Source organism: Schistocerca nitens, chromosome 7 (assembly GCF_023898315.1).
Source record: "Schistocerca nitens isolate TAMUIC-IGC-003100 chromosome 7, iqSchNite1.1, whole genome shotgun sequence".
Taxonomy (NCBI): domain Eukaryota; kingdom Metazoa; phylum Arthropoda; class Insecta; order Orthoptera; family Acrididae; genus Schistocerca; species Schistocerca nitens.
The window spans coordinates 466,851,882-466,868,839 of NC_064620.1; the positions used below are offsets into that span (position 1 = coordinate 466,851,882).

The following is a 16,958-nucleotide window of genomic DNA, read 5'->3' on the forward strand; positions in this document are numbered from 1 at the left end:
AAAAGGTTACCCTTATACAGAAATTAGTAACTGATGTAAAGACAAAGTTTCTTGTTATCCCCTACAACAATGTGTTTACAGCCAGTCGGTCAAGTTCAGTGGAAGAACTGCAAACACATACACACCGCACATTATCATTTCGAGCAAGAGAAAGACAAAGTTGCTTGTATCGATGAATGCTACAACACACGCATATACAACAATGGGACTGATAAATATCAGTGGATTACTGTTTCCCCAGCTTTATACCTTTATCAGGGATCTCAAGGCAAATTAGGACAAAAACTTAAAAAAAAAGGACTGTTTGGTTGCAGAAATCAACATAGCAAAATCTGGAAAAATGTAAGAGAATAATTTTCATTATTGTATCCTAAACATCATCTTACCAGATGAGGCTGAAAATACCACTTCAGTTATAAGGTTCTTTTTGTTTTCCAATGCTTAAGCCACAACCGGTTTCGGGCTCTTATATGACCATCATCAGGTGTGAGATCTTTGTGTTGTGACCCTGGGCACCACCCTGATGGGCATGTACGTGCCTGAAACTGGTTGTGGTTTAAGCATTGCAAAATAAAAAGAACCTTACAACTGAAGCAGTATTTTCAATATCTGCTATAATGCTCAGTTGCAGATGTTCCTCTAGCAGGATTGTTTGTCTTCTTACCAGTTGTAGCAAATAATTCATTTCTTCTGTTGAACTCTTGGCCTGGAAATAATGTCACATCTGTCTTTAGGAGGTACGAAAAGATTCAGCCTCACGATAAAGAAATTTGTCAACATTGTACAGCATAATTTCAGAAAATTCTCAGACAATATAATTTCTGATAGCTCTTTGTCATTTCAGATTTATCAGTGGAATAGTATTGTTAAACTTCAGTCACTTGCACATTGTCAGTTTGCATCACCAGGTTTGATGAATTTGATCAAGCATGCCTGGCATACAGAACATCGGCAATGACCATTTTTTACTCCATTGCAGTTCTGTTGAAATAAAACTAGTAATTACTGCAAAGTACGTAAGTGCATTAATTTTTCTTTTCTTCAGGTGCACCTGGTGTAAAGAAAATGTTTGTTTTCATCATCTAATAGACACTTCGCATTTTTGTGATGACTATTAGAAATAATCAAGGAAATATTTCACTGTTAGTAAAATATTCATTATTTAAAAATTCTCAAAAGAGCCAAGCTACAGTAATTGTTACAAAATATTTCATGTCAAGAAATTAATGTCCAGATAGAAGGAAGCCATCTATAGTGTAATGCCATGCACTGACTTCATTTTCATTCTCCTGTTAGTAACTTGTGTAGCCTGCAATAGTTTAGCTGACGATATGAACTGCAAGTTAATCAAAAAGTTAATGATATGAGACATTTTTGGTAAGGTTCAAATGTTTAAAATTCATGTGTGTGCACTTTGGACTTCAAGCTACACCGTGCTACAATACCATCATAGCTGTGTCTGCTTATTTGCTGATTCGCGTACATGGCAGGAAGGGCTGTTCTAAGTGGTTCTACTTGCAGCAGAAATGAGTAACTTTAAGATCTTTTAAAACATAGCTGCAGTGCACCTTAGTAACTAAAATTTTGACAGTGCATTTCTTTTGGTGTATTCTTCCTGTGCGATAAATTTCACTGGTTACGTTTTTATATGCCTGACTGGACCATTCCCTTGTGAGTTTGGTCAGTTCATATGGCGCGCGCACACGCACACGCACACGCACACCCGCACGTGCACACCCGCACATGCACACACCAACCTTCCCTCCTGTCCTTTCCTTCTAACTTTACTACCATATCTAGCCACCTCCTATTTGGCTGTTTTTCTCTTATTGTTCATATGGCCAGCAAAGTTGTTGCTCTTATTTACAGTTCTATCAAACTGTCAATTCCTGGACTACGTCATTTCAAAAACCTCACCAATACTGAAGCAAACAGTGCACTAGCTATTGAGCACCACTGTAAATAGAGTTTTCTGCATGCCTGAGCCCTTGTATAAACTTTTATCTACTCCATTAGATAGCACAGAATTATTCTACCATAGAAGTGTCACTACATTCAGGAGAAATATGTATTCTCAACAGTCAGTGCACGACAATAAAATGTGAGGAATGTCTTGAAAGGAGAGCATGTAACATCTTGTCAATGTACAGTCTTTAGACGTAGATCATTAACTAAGTTGGAAAATTTTCATGTCTCTTTCATTGTGATCTATCTTACTACTTCTGATCCTTTCTAAAAATTAGAACATATAAATCATGAAAAATTACTTTCAATTCAGAGTATAAAACAAAGTATCACTTACTGCGTATTTTGTGAGAGGCTGGTACTCCTTTACCGGTGGAACTTCCAATATAGGCATGGCTGAATAATCTGGAATCACAACTGGTTCAAGGTTCCGTGGCAAATGAACTCCGTCAGGTACGAACATATGATTAAACAACTTACTAAGACAAAACATCATGTACATAACAAGTAACCCATTCACAAATCCCAAAATGAAATTTGGAAGTGGAGCATATAAATTGAAAATGAAATAGGAAATAATGAATATATACCATTTCCAAGAGAGACAACCTACAAATTTAAAAACATGTTCTTTCTTTTTCATTTGGCTGGACGGAATAAATTTCGTGCAGTCTAATCTCCCAGGATCTGCTTTAGCAATTACAGGTTCTGGTACATGAATGTCCTCAGATGCCTCAACACCTGACTCAATATCATCCTCTACAGTGTTTTCAGTCTTTTCATCTTCTTTGGTAGATGCAAGAGATGACATTGTAATACTGCTGATAATAGCAGGTTTACGCGAATGCTGTCGATGTCTTAGCCCAGAAAGATTACTCCTAAATTTGGCATGGAAAGAAAGCTTTTTCGGTGGAACTGTCAGTTCTGACAAACTGTCAGTCTCGCCCTGCACAGGTGTACCGGGACCTTCTTCTGAAGCTTCATCTTGAGCTGTTGTACTTTTACTGTCTTCATCTGGATCATCTTTCTCATCAATGGAACTAGAACCTTTCTTTGATAACTTCTCCATTGAAGACCTTTTTGGAGATGGGTCTGCCCTAGCAGCACCATCTTTCTGCTCCATTGTTTTCCCTGAGGCTTCAGAAATGTCTTCTGAATCACTTATACTAGAATTCTCTTTACTTTTTCCTAACAGTTTACTACTCCTACCAATGTCACTAAATGATAGGGAACCTGATCTCCTATCACTCTTCATCTCACTAATTTTTTCTTCAACAGTCTTTGTTATCTTGCCCCTCAGTTCATGAAAAATCCTCCATGTGTCACTGCCACTTGCAGACGAAGCATCCAAAACACCAACGTCAACACTGGTTGATCTCTTTCCCAAGCCTTTCAGGTACTCTTTCATAGGAGATGGATCTCTGGAGGAGGCAGCTGTGCTACTAGAGGTAACAGTAATAGTACCTGATGTAGTATTACTGACAGTAGTGGCAACAGAAGTAGAAGCAACAGTTGTTGTTGCAACTGATACCGTACTTGATGGTGGTAATGACTGGCTTTCCTCTTCCCCTGAGAAGAAAATAAGAAAACTAATAAATATCAATCAACATCAATGTATCACTGAGTAATTTTTTTTAATTCACTTGCAACTATGTTGTACTATGGTGTAGTAAGAGAAAGCTCTCTTGAATACAAGTGTGCACAACAGTCTGGAATTTAAACCCATTCAGTAAAACATTTAGGCAAAAATGTGTAAAAAAATAAGGAACACTGTCTCAAACTCTAATTAGAAACCACCAACAGGTACTGTATGGTACAGAAAACAGTCTTTATAATACTAATCATAGAGACAAAAGTAATGAATAATTTTTCACATACACTATGTGATCAAAAGTATCCGGACACCTGGCTGAAAATGACTTACAAGTTCATGGCGCCCTCCATCGGTAATGCTGGAATTCAAAATGGTGTTGGCCCACCCTCAGCCTTGATGACAGCTTCCACTCTTGCAGGTATACATTCAATCAGGTGCTGGAAGGTTTCTTGGGGAATGGCAGCCCATTCTTCATGGAGTGCTGCAGTGAGGAGAGGCATTGATGTCAGTCGGTGAGGCCTGGCATGAAGTCAGCATTCCAACGCATCCCAAAGGTGTTCTATATGATTCAGGTCAGGACTCAGTGCAGGACAGTCCATTACAGGGATGTGCATTATGAACAGGTGCTTGACCATGTGGAAAGAGGCAATCGCCATCCCCGAATTGCTCTTCAACATTGGGAAGCAAGAAGGTGTTTAAAACATCAATGTAGGCCTGTGCTATGATAGCGACATGCAAAACAACATGCGGTGCAAGCCCCCTCCACGAAAAACACGACCACACCATAACACCACCGCCTCCGAATTTTACTGTTGGCACTACACATGCTGGCAGATGACGTTCACTGGGAATTCGCCATACCCACACCCTGCCATTGGGTCGCCACATTGTGTACCGTAATTCATCACTCCACACAATGTTTTTCCACTGTTCAACAGTCCAATGTTTACGCTCCTTACACCAAGCGAGGCATCGTTTGGCATTTACCGGCATGATGTGTGGCTTATGAGCAGCTGCTCTACCATGAAATCCAAGTTTTCTCATATTCCGCCTAACTGTCATAGTACTTGCAGTGGACCCTGATGCAGTTTGGAATTCCTGTGTGATGGTCTGGACAGATGTCTGCCTATTACACATTACAACCCTCTTCAACTGTCGGCAGTCTCTGTCAGTCAACAGACAAGGTAGGGGCTGTATGCTTTTGTGCTGTACGTGTCTCTTCGCATTTACACTTCACTACCATATCAGAAACAGTGGACTTGGGATGTTCAGTAGTGTGGAAATCTCGTGTGCAGACGTATGACACAAGTAACACCCAATCACCTGACCACGTTCGAAGTGAGTGAGTTCCGCGGAGCACCCTACTCTGCTCTCTCACGATGTCTAATGAGTACTGAGGTCGCTGATATGGAGTACCTGGCAGTAGGTGGCAGCACAATGCACTTAATATGAAAAACATATGTTTTTGAGGGTGTCCGGATATTTTTGATCACACAGTGTAGCTTCCACTGAATGACAGATTCATAGGGAACATTAATGCAATTTATTTTGGGTACAATGAAATATTTAAGAATTAAAGTTCTTGAATGCTTATGATATAAACTATAACATAATATTTATTATTGTAAAAACACAAGTTTCTATCAAAATTAAAAGAAAAATGACTATGATGAGTTTGCAAATTTTAAAAAAGGTTCAAAATTTTTAAGTGCAAGTGGTAGGAAGAATTCTCTATCTCTATAATTTCTAAACTGCTGATAATTTACGTACTGGGGCAATAGCGTTAATCAACTTTTTTGTTTTAAAAGGATAAAAATAACCACTGAAAACTGGTCACAGGCTGGAAATTGGTTCAAATAGCTCTGAGCACTATGGGACTTAACATCTATGGTCATCAGTCCCCTAGAACTTAGAACTACTTAAACCTAACTAACCTAAGGACATCACACAACATCCAGCCATCACGAGGCAGAGAAAATCCCTGACCCCGCCGGGAATCGAACCCGGGAACCCGGGCGTGGGAAGCGAGAACGCTACCGCACGACCACAAGATGCGGGCGGCTGGAAACTGTTATGTCACCATAGCTGCATTTCAATTGATATGAGAGCACGAGACAATATGAGTTACAGTCTCCATTTACACACAATATATAGATAAGTATGGGGTCAAAGATATTTATTTTAATTGCAATGATATAATAATTAAAAAACAGACTTGATTTCAAATTTCTTTTAATTGGAGTGACCGGTTTCAATCCTTAAGGCTCATCTTCAGATGTTCACCTGAGTATTCAGTTTTACAAATTTAAATTTTTTGTAATGTCTACATAATTTCTTTTTTTTTTTTTTTTTTTTTACAGTAGTTCAACTGAATCCGGCAGCTTATTTTCATTTTTATGTTAGGGTCAATGTGACACAAGAATGTGATGAGTGAGAGTAGTAGATTGGATGCTGATTTGGGCTCATTTGTATGTCTTGAAAATTGAAACTGTTCTGAGCCAGAGCACGATTTTACAGATGAGGTTCAGCCCTGATGCTACGTAGTAAGATAACACACAGTTATGGCAGTATATCCAAGATCTGTAGATCGAGTTAAGTGGGTGTGGAAAAAGTGCTTCTATGAAAATTCAAAGTGAACTTGTTTCATAGGAATGTGTGATGAGTATTTCACAAATTAGAATCTGAAAAGTTTTTTCATCATTCTTTCAACCAGAGCTTTTCTTGTAAAATTTATTTGTTTTGATGGAATATTTATTCTTGTTATAATTGTTCTGAAAACTAAATAGAAAGTTATAAACATGCAAATGTCAAGGAAAAATATAATTTATTTGATATCCTATAGAAATACTTTTCATTCAAACTGATTTTATGTGCCATTTTCATTGACAAGAGTCTTTAAATATTAGTTTTATTGGACAGCATACTTAGTTTAGGCCGCAAGCTAAAACTATTGGTATGACACTAATGCTAACAAGGTCATCAGATACCTTTCATGAATGTTTTACAAATAGTTATAAACTGAAATTTGACTATTATTTATGCTTCGGTTGTTTAGTTGTTAAATGCCTTCAACATATTATTATTATTATTATTATTATTACTATTACTATTACTGTTGTTGTTGTTGTTTGTTTCAATTTGTTCCCTCTGAACACTACTGAACATTCTATTTGGTCTTTTGTTGCAATATTAGTTATATTGTGGACAGCAGCCCCTTTTATACATAGTTCTGCAATTCATATTATTCATTACAAAATTTTGGGGTATTATGACAATATAAGTCACATCCCCGACATGATTATTGTAAATAGTTATATTTATGGTCAAGGATATACTTTAAATGACCTTGGGCGCTTGAAACATGAAGACGAGTCGTCATGTCTTCGTTTCATGAGCGCCCAAGGTCATTTACCCACCGGGGCCAGCATGGCGGCGGTCCCTGTCCCGCTGAGATCATTTGTCCTTTTAGGAGTTTCGAGCGCCCAAGGTCATTTACCCACCGGGGCCCCCAGGGTCAGCATGGCAGCGGTCCCTGTCCCGCTGAGTTAATTTGTCCTTTTAGCACAATTATCTGAGCAAGCATCCACGCCAGCAAAAGGTTGGCACGTGTAAAAGTTTTCGTTTTGGAGTGACAGACATATGAGTATTGATAACTGAAGTTGGTTAGCAACCACTCCAGTATATAAGGGGCATGGTATTGTCGTCTGTACATTATGTCCTCTGAATCGACTCCGAGAACTTCTATTGTCGCTAACGAGCTGCCAGAAATAGTAAGTACACTTCTATTACAATGGAAACTTTGTACAAACTTGCACAAATTTCTGTTTGTGGAAGACTGCAAAATGTGTTGGATGTTTTTCAATTAGATTTAATACAAACTATACAGGAAGATATTCTGTTGGAATTTCGTGTTTCGAAATTTAATTTCATGTTAAATTCCTATAGGTTGCCAGAATGTTATATATTTAATAAAAGTGAGAATGTTTCAACGATTTGTGAGATCGTAAATGATGCATTAGAAGCTTGTGGAAAAATAAGAGCAGGAATTCCAGTTCCACGGGAAACACTTGGTTTAATCACAATGTCTTCTTTTGACATTTGTACATTCTGGCAAAGTAGATTCAAAATCAAAGTATTTTTTTACGAAGTAACTTACAAGCATTTTGTATATACTATTTGTGAAAACTGTTTATGTAAATTATCCGATTCATGGCAAAACGTGCTACTGCAATCACTTCTTATTGAAATGAAAATTAATATGGTAACTAAGACACCATCATTTTCATATGGGGTAACTTGACCACCACATGTTAAACAATATAGTCTTTGGTGCATGTTTTGTGCAAATACTCCATTGTTCAGAAGTGTACGTTGTGGTGGCTCGTTAAGCAGTGTATCGGATTCAGAGGAAGACTACACTGATATAGCTGATTTGTTGTTTGCAGATTTATAATGGAGAATCTGTTGGAAGCCGTACAGACGATCTTCACTCTCCTGGAAGCAGAAATACCAACACCGTCCTTGAAGACAATGATATACTTAATGACGAGATTGAATTGCAAGCTGGCACAGGGAGATGGAGTCTTAGGTGAATACATCTTTACCATTTTGAACTATTTGACTCAATTCGAAAGTTCTTCATTAGTCTCGTCCTTTGGTTTCCAGAGCTTCTCCGAATAACTGATATCTCTGAAAGATGGTATACACTGACGTTATTGTCCTCAGAGGAGAGGATGAAGTTGATGAATTCTGTAGACGAATTAATATCATTGCACAAACCTACCCTGGCCAGATTATCATGTGGAAACATGATGCGGATCACATCCACCTCATACACAACTGTATCTACTCATCAAGATGGTGCCGCTGTAGGTTTCGAACTGAAGGATTTATTGCCAGTCGAATTAAGAAAACAACAAGATGCACTAGAGCAATCGCAGCCATGTCAGACATCGACTGGCTCAATGTTCTTTTATATCTCTACTTGCAAAAACGGTCAAGTAGAGGACAAGTTCGGCTTAGAGGAACCAATAATGAACACACTCTCTGAAGCTGAAGGATGTGATGTCAGGCAAGAGGTGCAGGAGGGGATCTGAGAGCAAACAGCAGGCACTCTGTTGTTGGCAATATGAGGGATGAGGGGATATGTTTGAGACCAGCCAACATATATTTATAAATGTGTTCTGCACAAGTCAAACTTTTATTTAACCTATCACAACAAATATTCAAATATTTAACAGTTCTTATTTTTAAGAACTGTATGAGAACTTCATACACATGTACAACCTCAGTGAGGTGCAACAACGTATGGTTAAGCATCTGTGGACTCAACAATGAGTTTTACAGTTGCTCATATTTTAGCATGCACCAATGTGGCAGTAGTTAATGTGGATTCTTCAAATGTGGCGAATCATGAACACTTGGGCAGAGGAAATATTTAAAAGAAAGCCATGTACAACTATTTGCTGGTAGGGAATATCATCCCATACTGAAGTATTAATGAAAGATGAAGATTCATTCGAATTACATGGCATAATTTTGTTACATAATTCAATAATACTTTTTGATAAAGTATATAATAAACTGATAGTGGCATCTCAAACCAGGGCACTTAATGAACTTCACTCAATTGATCACCAAATAATGCTAATGATAAAACAACCAATCTCTCGCAAAGGAGAGGAGTAATTCTCAGCACAAAGAGAAGAATAAGAAGGAACCTCACAAAATGACTATCAACGACTTGTACTAATTACTGTACTTCACAGTTGTTAGTGTATTCAGTATCTGACACCTCAAAGTCATTTTGTGACAATTATGTACCCGAAGAAGCTAAGAAATTCCTATTATTTCCAGTAGCAAGTTTTGGGCTAAAGTCCCTCAGTATGCTGCCAAATGATTTATATAATCAAGAATATTGAAACAATACACAGAACATGGTAATTCATTTTAATAAAGGTGAAATTACATGAAGTACAAATAATGTAAATGTTTACCTGCCACCCGCCCCCCACACCAGACCTTCATTACAGTTATATACTTCTTGCTGCAGTAGCTTCATTGTATTTTTATGGTTCTCCAGTGATGTGAATGAACTGCTGCTTTAATATTTCATTGTTACCATGAGGTTATTACTGAGCTGTGAGATGTTTCACAATGTGTATGAGTTGGTATCACTATTTGAACCAATTAATACCTCAAACCATGAATCTGGCTGTTAAGCACTATTACATCAAAGAATGAGTGCATCAGGGATTCTTTGGTATGAAACTGTCACACACACATCTGTGACCACTAGCTGATCACTGTATTCATGGTGATTTGGAAGTTTGAGATGCCACTGAAAAATGTTCAGTACAAGTCTCACAGATAAATAACATGCAAAGGTCATCCTCCTCATCCCAAATAGATGCATTTATTCAAGATGTTTGGTAAATTACTATTTAAACTCTCTTTGCCTTGACAGGAATACAAGGATGTTCACTTTTACCTGAAACCATTTTCATTCTACTCACTCACTCACTCTGTCTCTCTCTCCCTCGTACTCTGTAATCACATGTAACTCATGTTCAAAGACTCTAATACATTGAAACTTGGTGGCAGATTAAAACTATGTGCCAGACAAAGACTTGAACCTGGGACCTTCTCCTTTTGCTGACAAGTGCTCTACCAACTGAACTAGCCTCCTCACAGCTTTACTTCCGCCTGCACCTCTCCTTCTCCTGTGAACTTTGCAAGTTTCACACGAGAAATTCTGTCAAGTTCACAAGGTAGTAGCTGAGGCACTGACAGAAGTAAGGCGGTGATTACGGGTCACGAGATGAGCTTGGCTAGCTCAGTCAACAGAGCACTTACCCACAAAAGACAAAGGTCTGAGGTTCTAGTCCCTATCTGGCATATAGTTTTAATCTGCCAGGAAGTTTCATATCAGCACAAACTCCACTGCAGAGTCAAAAATTCATTCTGGAAACATCCTCAACACTGTGACTAAGCACCAGGACAAAGCATTGTTAGCTGCAACAGGCAGAAGACGTGCTTTGTTGGTGCTCCATATTTTAGCAATTTTGATCACATTAAATTTACGCTGCAGTGTTCTTCGGTACACCATTGTAGAAAAGTGCACAGAATCAGCTAAGTGAAAAATCCCTGTGATACGCACGTTTATATATAAAAGTTGACTTGTGAATTTTCCCTTGTGTGAGACTGCTTGTACAAGACTGTGTGTCGATTTACAGTTCTGTAGTCACATATTTTTCTGTTTGCATTGCTTCTTCTGTGTAATGTTTCTTTGATTGTCTTCATACCCATTTGTACTGTGATATATTGTGAAATTTCAAACATCTGCGAGTGCCGCAATAAACTAGTACTGTTATCGTCAATTGTGGCCTTAAATGAAATTGTGCTCTTATAAAATTTTTAAGGACAGTATGCATATCCTTGTTCAAAACAATCTTCCTCTAATTTCATTGTCCAATTACGAGAGAAATAGGTTAGTTTCAGAATTTTCGAATACTTATAAAATTATATTTTTGTAAGTTAATAGTACAAGTGTTTCAGATACATAATTTAATTCGTAGCAAATCAGCGTTTGTGGTTCATAGTTCAGCCAAAGTATTCATCATCCCTGAATTACATTGTATATCAATGCAAATAAACATGCATTTTTGAGAATTTTTGGAAGCTACCATTGCCCTTCGCATAATCTACGAGCAATCAGGGTTTGTCATTTAGTTACTGTAGCAGATTTTCTAACTAACATTTTGTGTTACATCTAGTTTTCCCCTACAGAGGAGTAGCCATACATATGATCTGCATTTATCATAAATTTATTCTGTTTTTGAGTTTGCTAACAACAATAATTAACATCCAAACATTTTGGGAAAGTAGTAATTTCTGTCACAGATTTTTGTGTTGCCTTAATAGAAATCTCATTTTGTGTATCTGCTTCAGTTCTTATAAGGAATTAGCAACTTTTTAGCTCAACAGATTAAAAGATAATCAGCAGGTTTAATTTAAAGTCCTTTGTTCACTGCGTTGTAACACATTGCACCAGCCTAAATGCAGCCCCACTGTGAAGCTGTTCTCAAACAAGAGATGAATCGGTTGACATTCTTAAGCAGCTGGAAATTGCCCCGGCTAGTGTCAAACCGCTGACAGCTACTGCAAATTGGTGTTTTGGAAGAGCTCCCGGGAGTCATGTACCTGTGAAACCTGTATCAGAGGTGCCTGAAGTAATATCCTCTCCTGTGGAATCTGTCTCCTCTGCAGAAAGTACAGTATCTGTCTTTACCCATCCACTTGAGTGAAAGTGGTGTGTCAATGGAAGATCTAGGCATCCTGTACAGGATGGACGGGGACCAGGGAGGACTCAGGATGATATACCAATCCCCCTAACCAACAAGTTTGAGATGCTGTCTTACACAAACTGAAACTGAGCCAGTGAGACTCATTTCACCTGTTTTGGGGAAACCTGTTTTGTCCAATGTCAGGAGGAGGCAAACGCAAAAAGGTAGGGGTCTATTAATTGTCAGCAGTTCAAATGTGCGGCGAATGATGGTTCCCCTTCAGGAAATGGTAGCAAGGGACAGGAGAGGACAACAGGTGCACTCACTGTATATGCCTAAGGGCCTCAATTAGAATGTTGAAGAGGCTATTCCAGCAGCCATTGGTGGAACAGGGTGCAACCAACTGCAGATTGTGACACACGTTGGAAAAACGATTTCTGTCATCTGGGCTCCGAAGTCATTCTTGGGTCATTCCAGTGACTGGCAGAGAAGGTTGAGAAGACCAGCCTAGCGCGTGGTCTTTCAACGAAGCTCACAATTTGCAGCATTGTCCCCAGACTTGATTGTGGTCCTTTGGTTCTGAATCGAGTAGAAGGACTGAACCAGAAACTTTGAAAGTTCTGTGACAAGCTAGGTTGCGCCATAGGGCTGAGAACTGTAGGCTCACCCTAAATAGGTCAGGTGTGCACTACACATCACAGGCTGCTAATCAGGTAGCTGACGATATGTGGGGTGCATACAAGGTTTTTTTAGATTAAGTGACTCTCCATCCAATCCAGACAATGATTTCTATAGGAAACCCAGAAGTATCAGCGTAAGATCGAAAGAAATGCCTCCCACAGGTGAGAGTATTAAAATTATAATGGTAAACTGCTGAAGCATTTGTAACAGAGTGTCAGAGCTTGAAGCACTAATGAAAAGCAGTGAAGGTCACACAATACTAAGTACAGAAAGCTGTTTGAAACTGAAACTGATAGCAGTGTGATTTTTTATGGAAATTTAAGTGTATATCGAAAGGATAAGCAAATGGAAAATGGAGGTAGTGTATTTGTCACAACAGACAAAAAAACTCAAATCCACAGACATAGATATTGAAGCTGCATGTGAGTTTGTTTGGGCAAGACTCAGTATCAGGGGTGGGCACAAAATGATAACTGGATCCTTCTACCACCAACCAGACTCATCTCCTGATGTTACAAAAACTTTAGAGAAAACTTCAGTTCACTTGTACGTAAACTCCCCAGTCATACTGTAATCATTGTTGGAGACTTTAATCATCCAACAATTGACTGGAAAACTTATATTTTTGTTAGTGGAGCATGTGATAAAACATCCTGTGAAACTTTACTAAATGCCTCCTCTGAAAATTACCTACAACATATAGTTAGGAACCCCACTCATGATGGAAATATATTGGATCTAATGGCAACAAACAGACCTGACATCTTTGAGGATGTCCACATCAAAACTGGTATCAGTGACTATGATATGGTTATGGCAACAATGATTACCAAGTATGAAGGATTACTAAAGCAAGCAGAAAGATATAAATGTTCAGATAAAAAGTCAGTAATGTCTTATCTCAATTAGAAACTTGAAACATTCAGCACAGGTCAGGAGCATGTAGAGGAACTCTGGCTCAAGTTTAAAAGAACAATGCCCATTAGAACAGTTCATAATTGGAGGGTTCATCCATGGTATACAGTCACTGTGAAGAAACTTCTAAATAAACAGAGATTACCGTATTTACTCGAATCTAAGCCGCATTTGAATCTAAGCCACACCTGAAAAATGAGACTCTAAATCAAGGAAAAAAAATTTTCCCGAATCTAAGCCGCACCTGAAATTTGAGACTCGAAATTCAAGGTGAGAGAAAAGTTTTAGACCGCACCTCCAAATCGAAACAAAGTTGGTCCATTATAATATGAGACATAATTTAGGTCGAATGAATGACGATACAGCTACAGTAGTTTGGTTCGAATCGTAAGCTTAGCAGTTAAGCTTTACCAAACAGCCATTGCTATGCGTCAGGCGCTCCGTCCGTATTTATACGGGTACCCTTCCTTTTTCACGTGCTTCGTCTGGTTTGAATTGATTGCTTATTTTTCTTTGATCTGATACGCGCCGTTTTCTTTGTTATAGGTGTTTACGTCACTCTAAGCTGAAAATGCATTACTGTATTGTGCCATGCATTGTTTGTCGCTTTCTGATAATGAGTGTTTACGGCCTGTCGCCGCTCGCCGCATGGCTTGCTTTTGTGCACGGTACCGCCGCTTACATTTAAAAAAAAAAACGAGAGAGAAGAAGAAGAAGAAGAAGAAGAGAGAGAGAGGAATCGCCTCATTAGCGAAACAATGGCAAGAGACTGCTATTTGTTGTTACTTACCCTGCTGCTTTCTTTGATAATGATCAACAAGAACCAAATAATAGATTGCGTATGATAGAAGATGTTCTGAACGAGAGTTTAGCGAAAATTTTTCTCCATTTGAAAATCTTTGCAGACGCCTCTTTTAGTACATTACATTCTGCACTGAAATCAGAGTCATCTTAGATTTAAAAACCTAGTCAATTGCTGTGCTTCATTTCTGACTGTATCACTATTAGGCATAAGAATAATACGAATATAAACATGACATGATATGTGTATTCTTCCGCTTTTGCTGTTATCCCACTCTAGTTTCGCAGTTTATTAGGCAGACAGGATTTAAATTAGATAGCTGAAAACACGAAAGAATACATGACAAAATGTTTATATTTGTATTATTCTTATGGTGAAGAGAACACTGCATGCGATTCACAATTCATAAAAGTTCCTATTAGCAACCATCTCTTCTCACAGGTAGGAAAAAATTCAGAATGAAGAGTTTCCCATATTGACAAACATCCCAAACAGTCTTGCCAGTCGGATTTTCGTAGTACATTGAAATGCTGCTACATTCGAAGATGAACAGTACGAAATTTGTATTGGATAATGTATGAAAATGCAGTGGTCGAAACTCAGGGCAGAAAAAAAAGCTCGTCTTCCACCTCTCTCTCTCTCTCTCTCTCTCTCTCTCTCTCTCTCTCTCTCTCTTTTTACTGACACAGAGGTTTTGGTGCCAGTATTTATCTTTGTGCCTGCAAAGCATGCCTGTGTAGTGCTACATATATTCGACGGCAGAAGTTAGTTGTGGCGGCACCTACCAATATTTTTCAGAACTTCCGCTTACTTACCATAACAGGCAAACAGAGAGATCTCCAACGAAGTTTGACACGAAAGTGCGGATGCTGGAATGGCTGCAACGCAGAAATATCCCCTGTGATGAGGAAGGACGAGCTGTATGCAAAAGTACGAGCGAATAAGCCAGCTGAGAAGTATTTTGCTGTAAACCTGCTGGCTGAAAGCAAAGGCCACCAGGTCGTTCGCTCGCCACCTTACAACTGCGACTTAAACGCAATAGAATTAGCATGGGCGAAGATAAAAAGGCATGTTAGGGAGCACAACATATCAGGGGACTTGGCTGCCACAAACATGCTGAATCTTGCGGACGCAGCTTTCCAGTCGGTTACTGCCAATGATTGGAAGGGATATTGCAAGAAAGTTAAAGAAACAGAAGAAGAATATTGGGCACGTGATGGTGTCGTCGAAATTGCTTGGACGAAATTATCATTAACACAGCCACATCAGATGTAAGTGAGGAAGACGCAGACACACTAACAGAAGACAGTGACAGTGAAAGAGATTGATCACATGGTGTGAAATGTTTTTACAGAACATCACAGCTGGAATAAATAACAAAAACAATCTCCTATTAGTATGTTGTAAATTGTATTTCTGTTCTATTTTAATCAAACACAGAAACGGAACACAGTGACAGTGAAAGCGGTGGACCACATGGCTTTAAATGTTTTTACAAAAGTATGACATCTCAAATACATACGAAAAACAATCTGCCATTCATTGCGCCGTAAATTTTATTTCTATTTCAGACTGTTTCCTTTCCTTACGATAAGCGTACTTCATTGCTGCAGTTAAGATATTTATTAAACACTAGCTGTACCCCCGTGCTTCGCAACGGAAGAAATCTCGGAAAGTTCTTGACCGATTTAAAATTTTAGCACAATGTTTTTTAGGAATACGCTCATGGTTTTATATACTTTTTTTAACACGTTTGCGAAATGTGTTGCGAATAGTGTTAGTAGTGAAGAAATAATAGAACAAAATGTCATGCCTGTCGCGGCACTTTTTCACGCATCTTGATGTTTATCACGTCATATCTCCTGAATTATATGTCTTAAAGAGACATAAATTTGCCGGCACATTTACTGATATATGTGGCTACTGTATGCGAAATATGTTGCGATTAGAGTTACTAGTAATGAAATAATACATCAAAACATCATGCCTACTGCGGCAGATTTACGGTATGTACTGAGAAAATGTAGTAAGAGACAACCTTTTTGCCTTTCATTATTTTGTAGGGGGTGTCAGCAAAAAAATTTTCGTAAAGGTTTGAAATTGTATGTAACGTTTGTAGCTAGTCACTAAGTGCTCTCATTCTCAAATAGTGGATGCATGAATCTGGGTATTTTCCCACGGTGGCATCTCATTGTTTATGACGTAATATCTCCTCAAAAATGTGTCTTATTTCTTTTTTTTTTTTTTTTTTTTCGGCTAGGAACCTTCGTGGACGCACGGAGAGGTTTTGGCACCAGTATTTATCTTTGTGCCTGCAAAGCACGCCCGTGTAGCATTACATATACTCGACAGCAGAAGTTAGTTGTGGTGGCACCTACCAACATTTTTCAGAACTTCTGCTTATTTTGCACTCGATTGTAAGCCACAGGAGGTTTTTTGGATTACAAAAACCGGAAAAAAGTGCGGCTTGGATTCGAGTAAATACGGTATACAGCATAATTTTGAAATGTTGGTGCATTAAACATAATACACAGCATTTTATAGTCTCAAGTATGTTGTGCAGTAGTTATTAATACCAAAACCATTAAATATGTCAGCCAGCTTACTTTCCTTGGTAGCACACTCTCATCTTCTGATGAGCTCAATATTGGAAAGAATATCAAAAACCTAAATGAATGTACAGCACTATAAATAGAACGCTAAGAATCGAAGTAAG

The 16,958-nt window shown here is 38.5% G+C and overlaps 1 protein-coding gene across 5 annotated transcripts in view; it reads right to left on the reverse strand.

Annotated features, from left to right (window-relative positions):
* Nucleotides 1-16,958, reverse strand: part of LOC126194848 (testis-expressed protein 2) — a 407,145-nt gene that overhangs the window by 301,167 nt on the left and 89,020 nt on the right. For all 5 annotated transcript variants that reach the window (XM_049933193.1, XM_049933191.1, XM_049933190.1 and 2 more), the window contains exon 4: nucleotides 2,303-3,534. In XM_049933193.1, coding sequence (XP_049789150.1) covers nucleotides 2,303-3,534 — 1,232 coding nt within the window. The remainder of the gene's footprint in view (nucleotides 1-2,302; nucleotides 3,535-16,958) is intronic.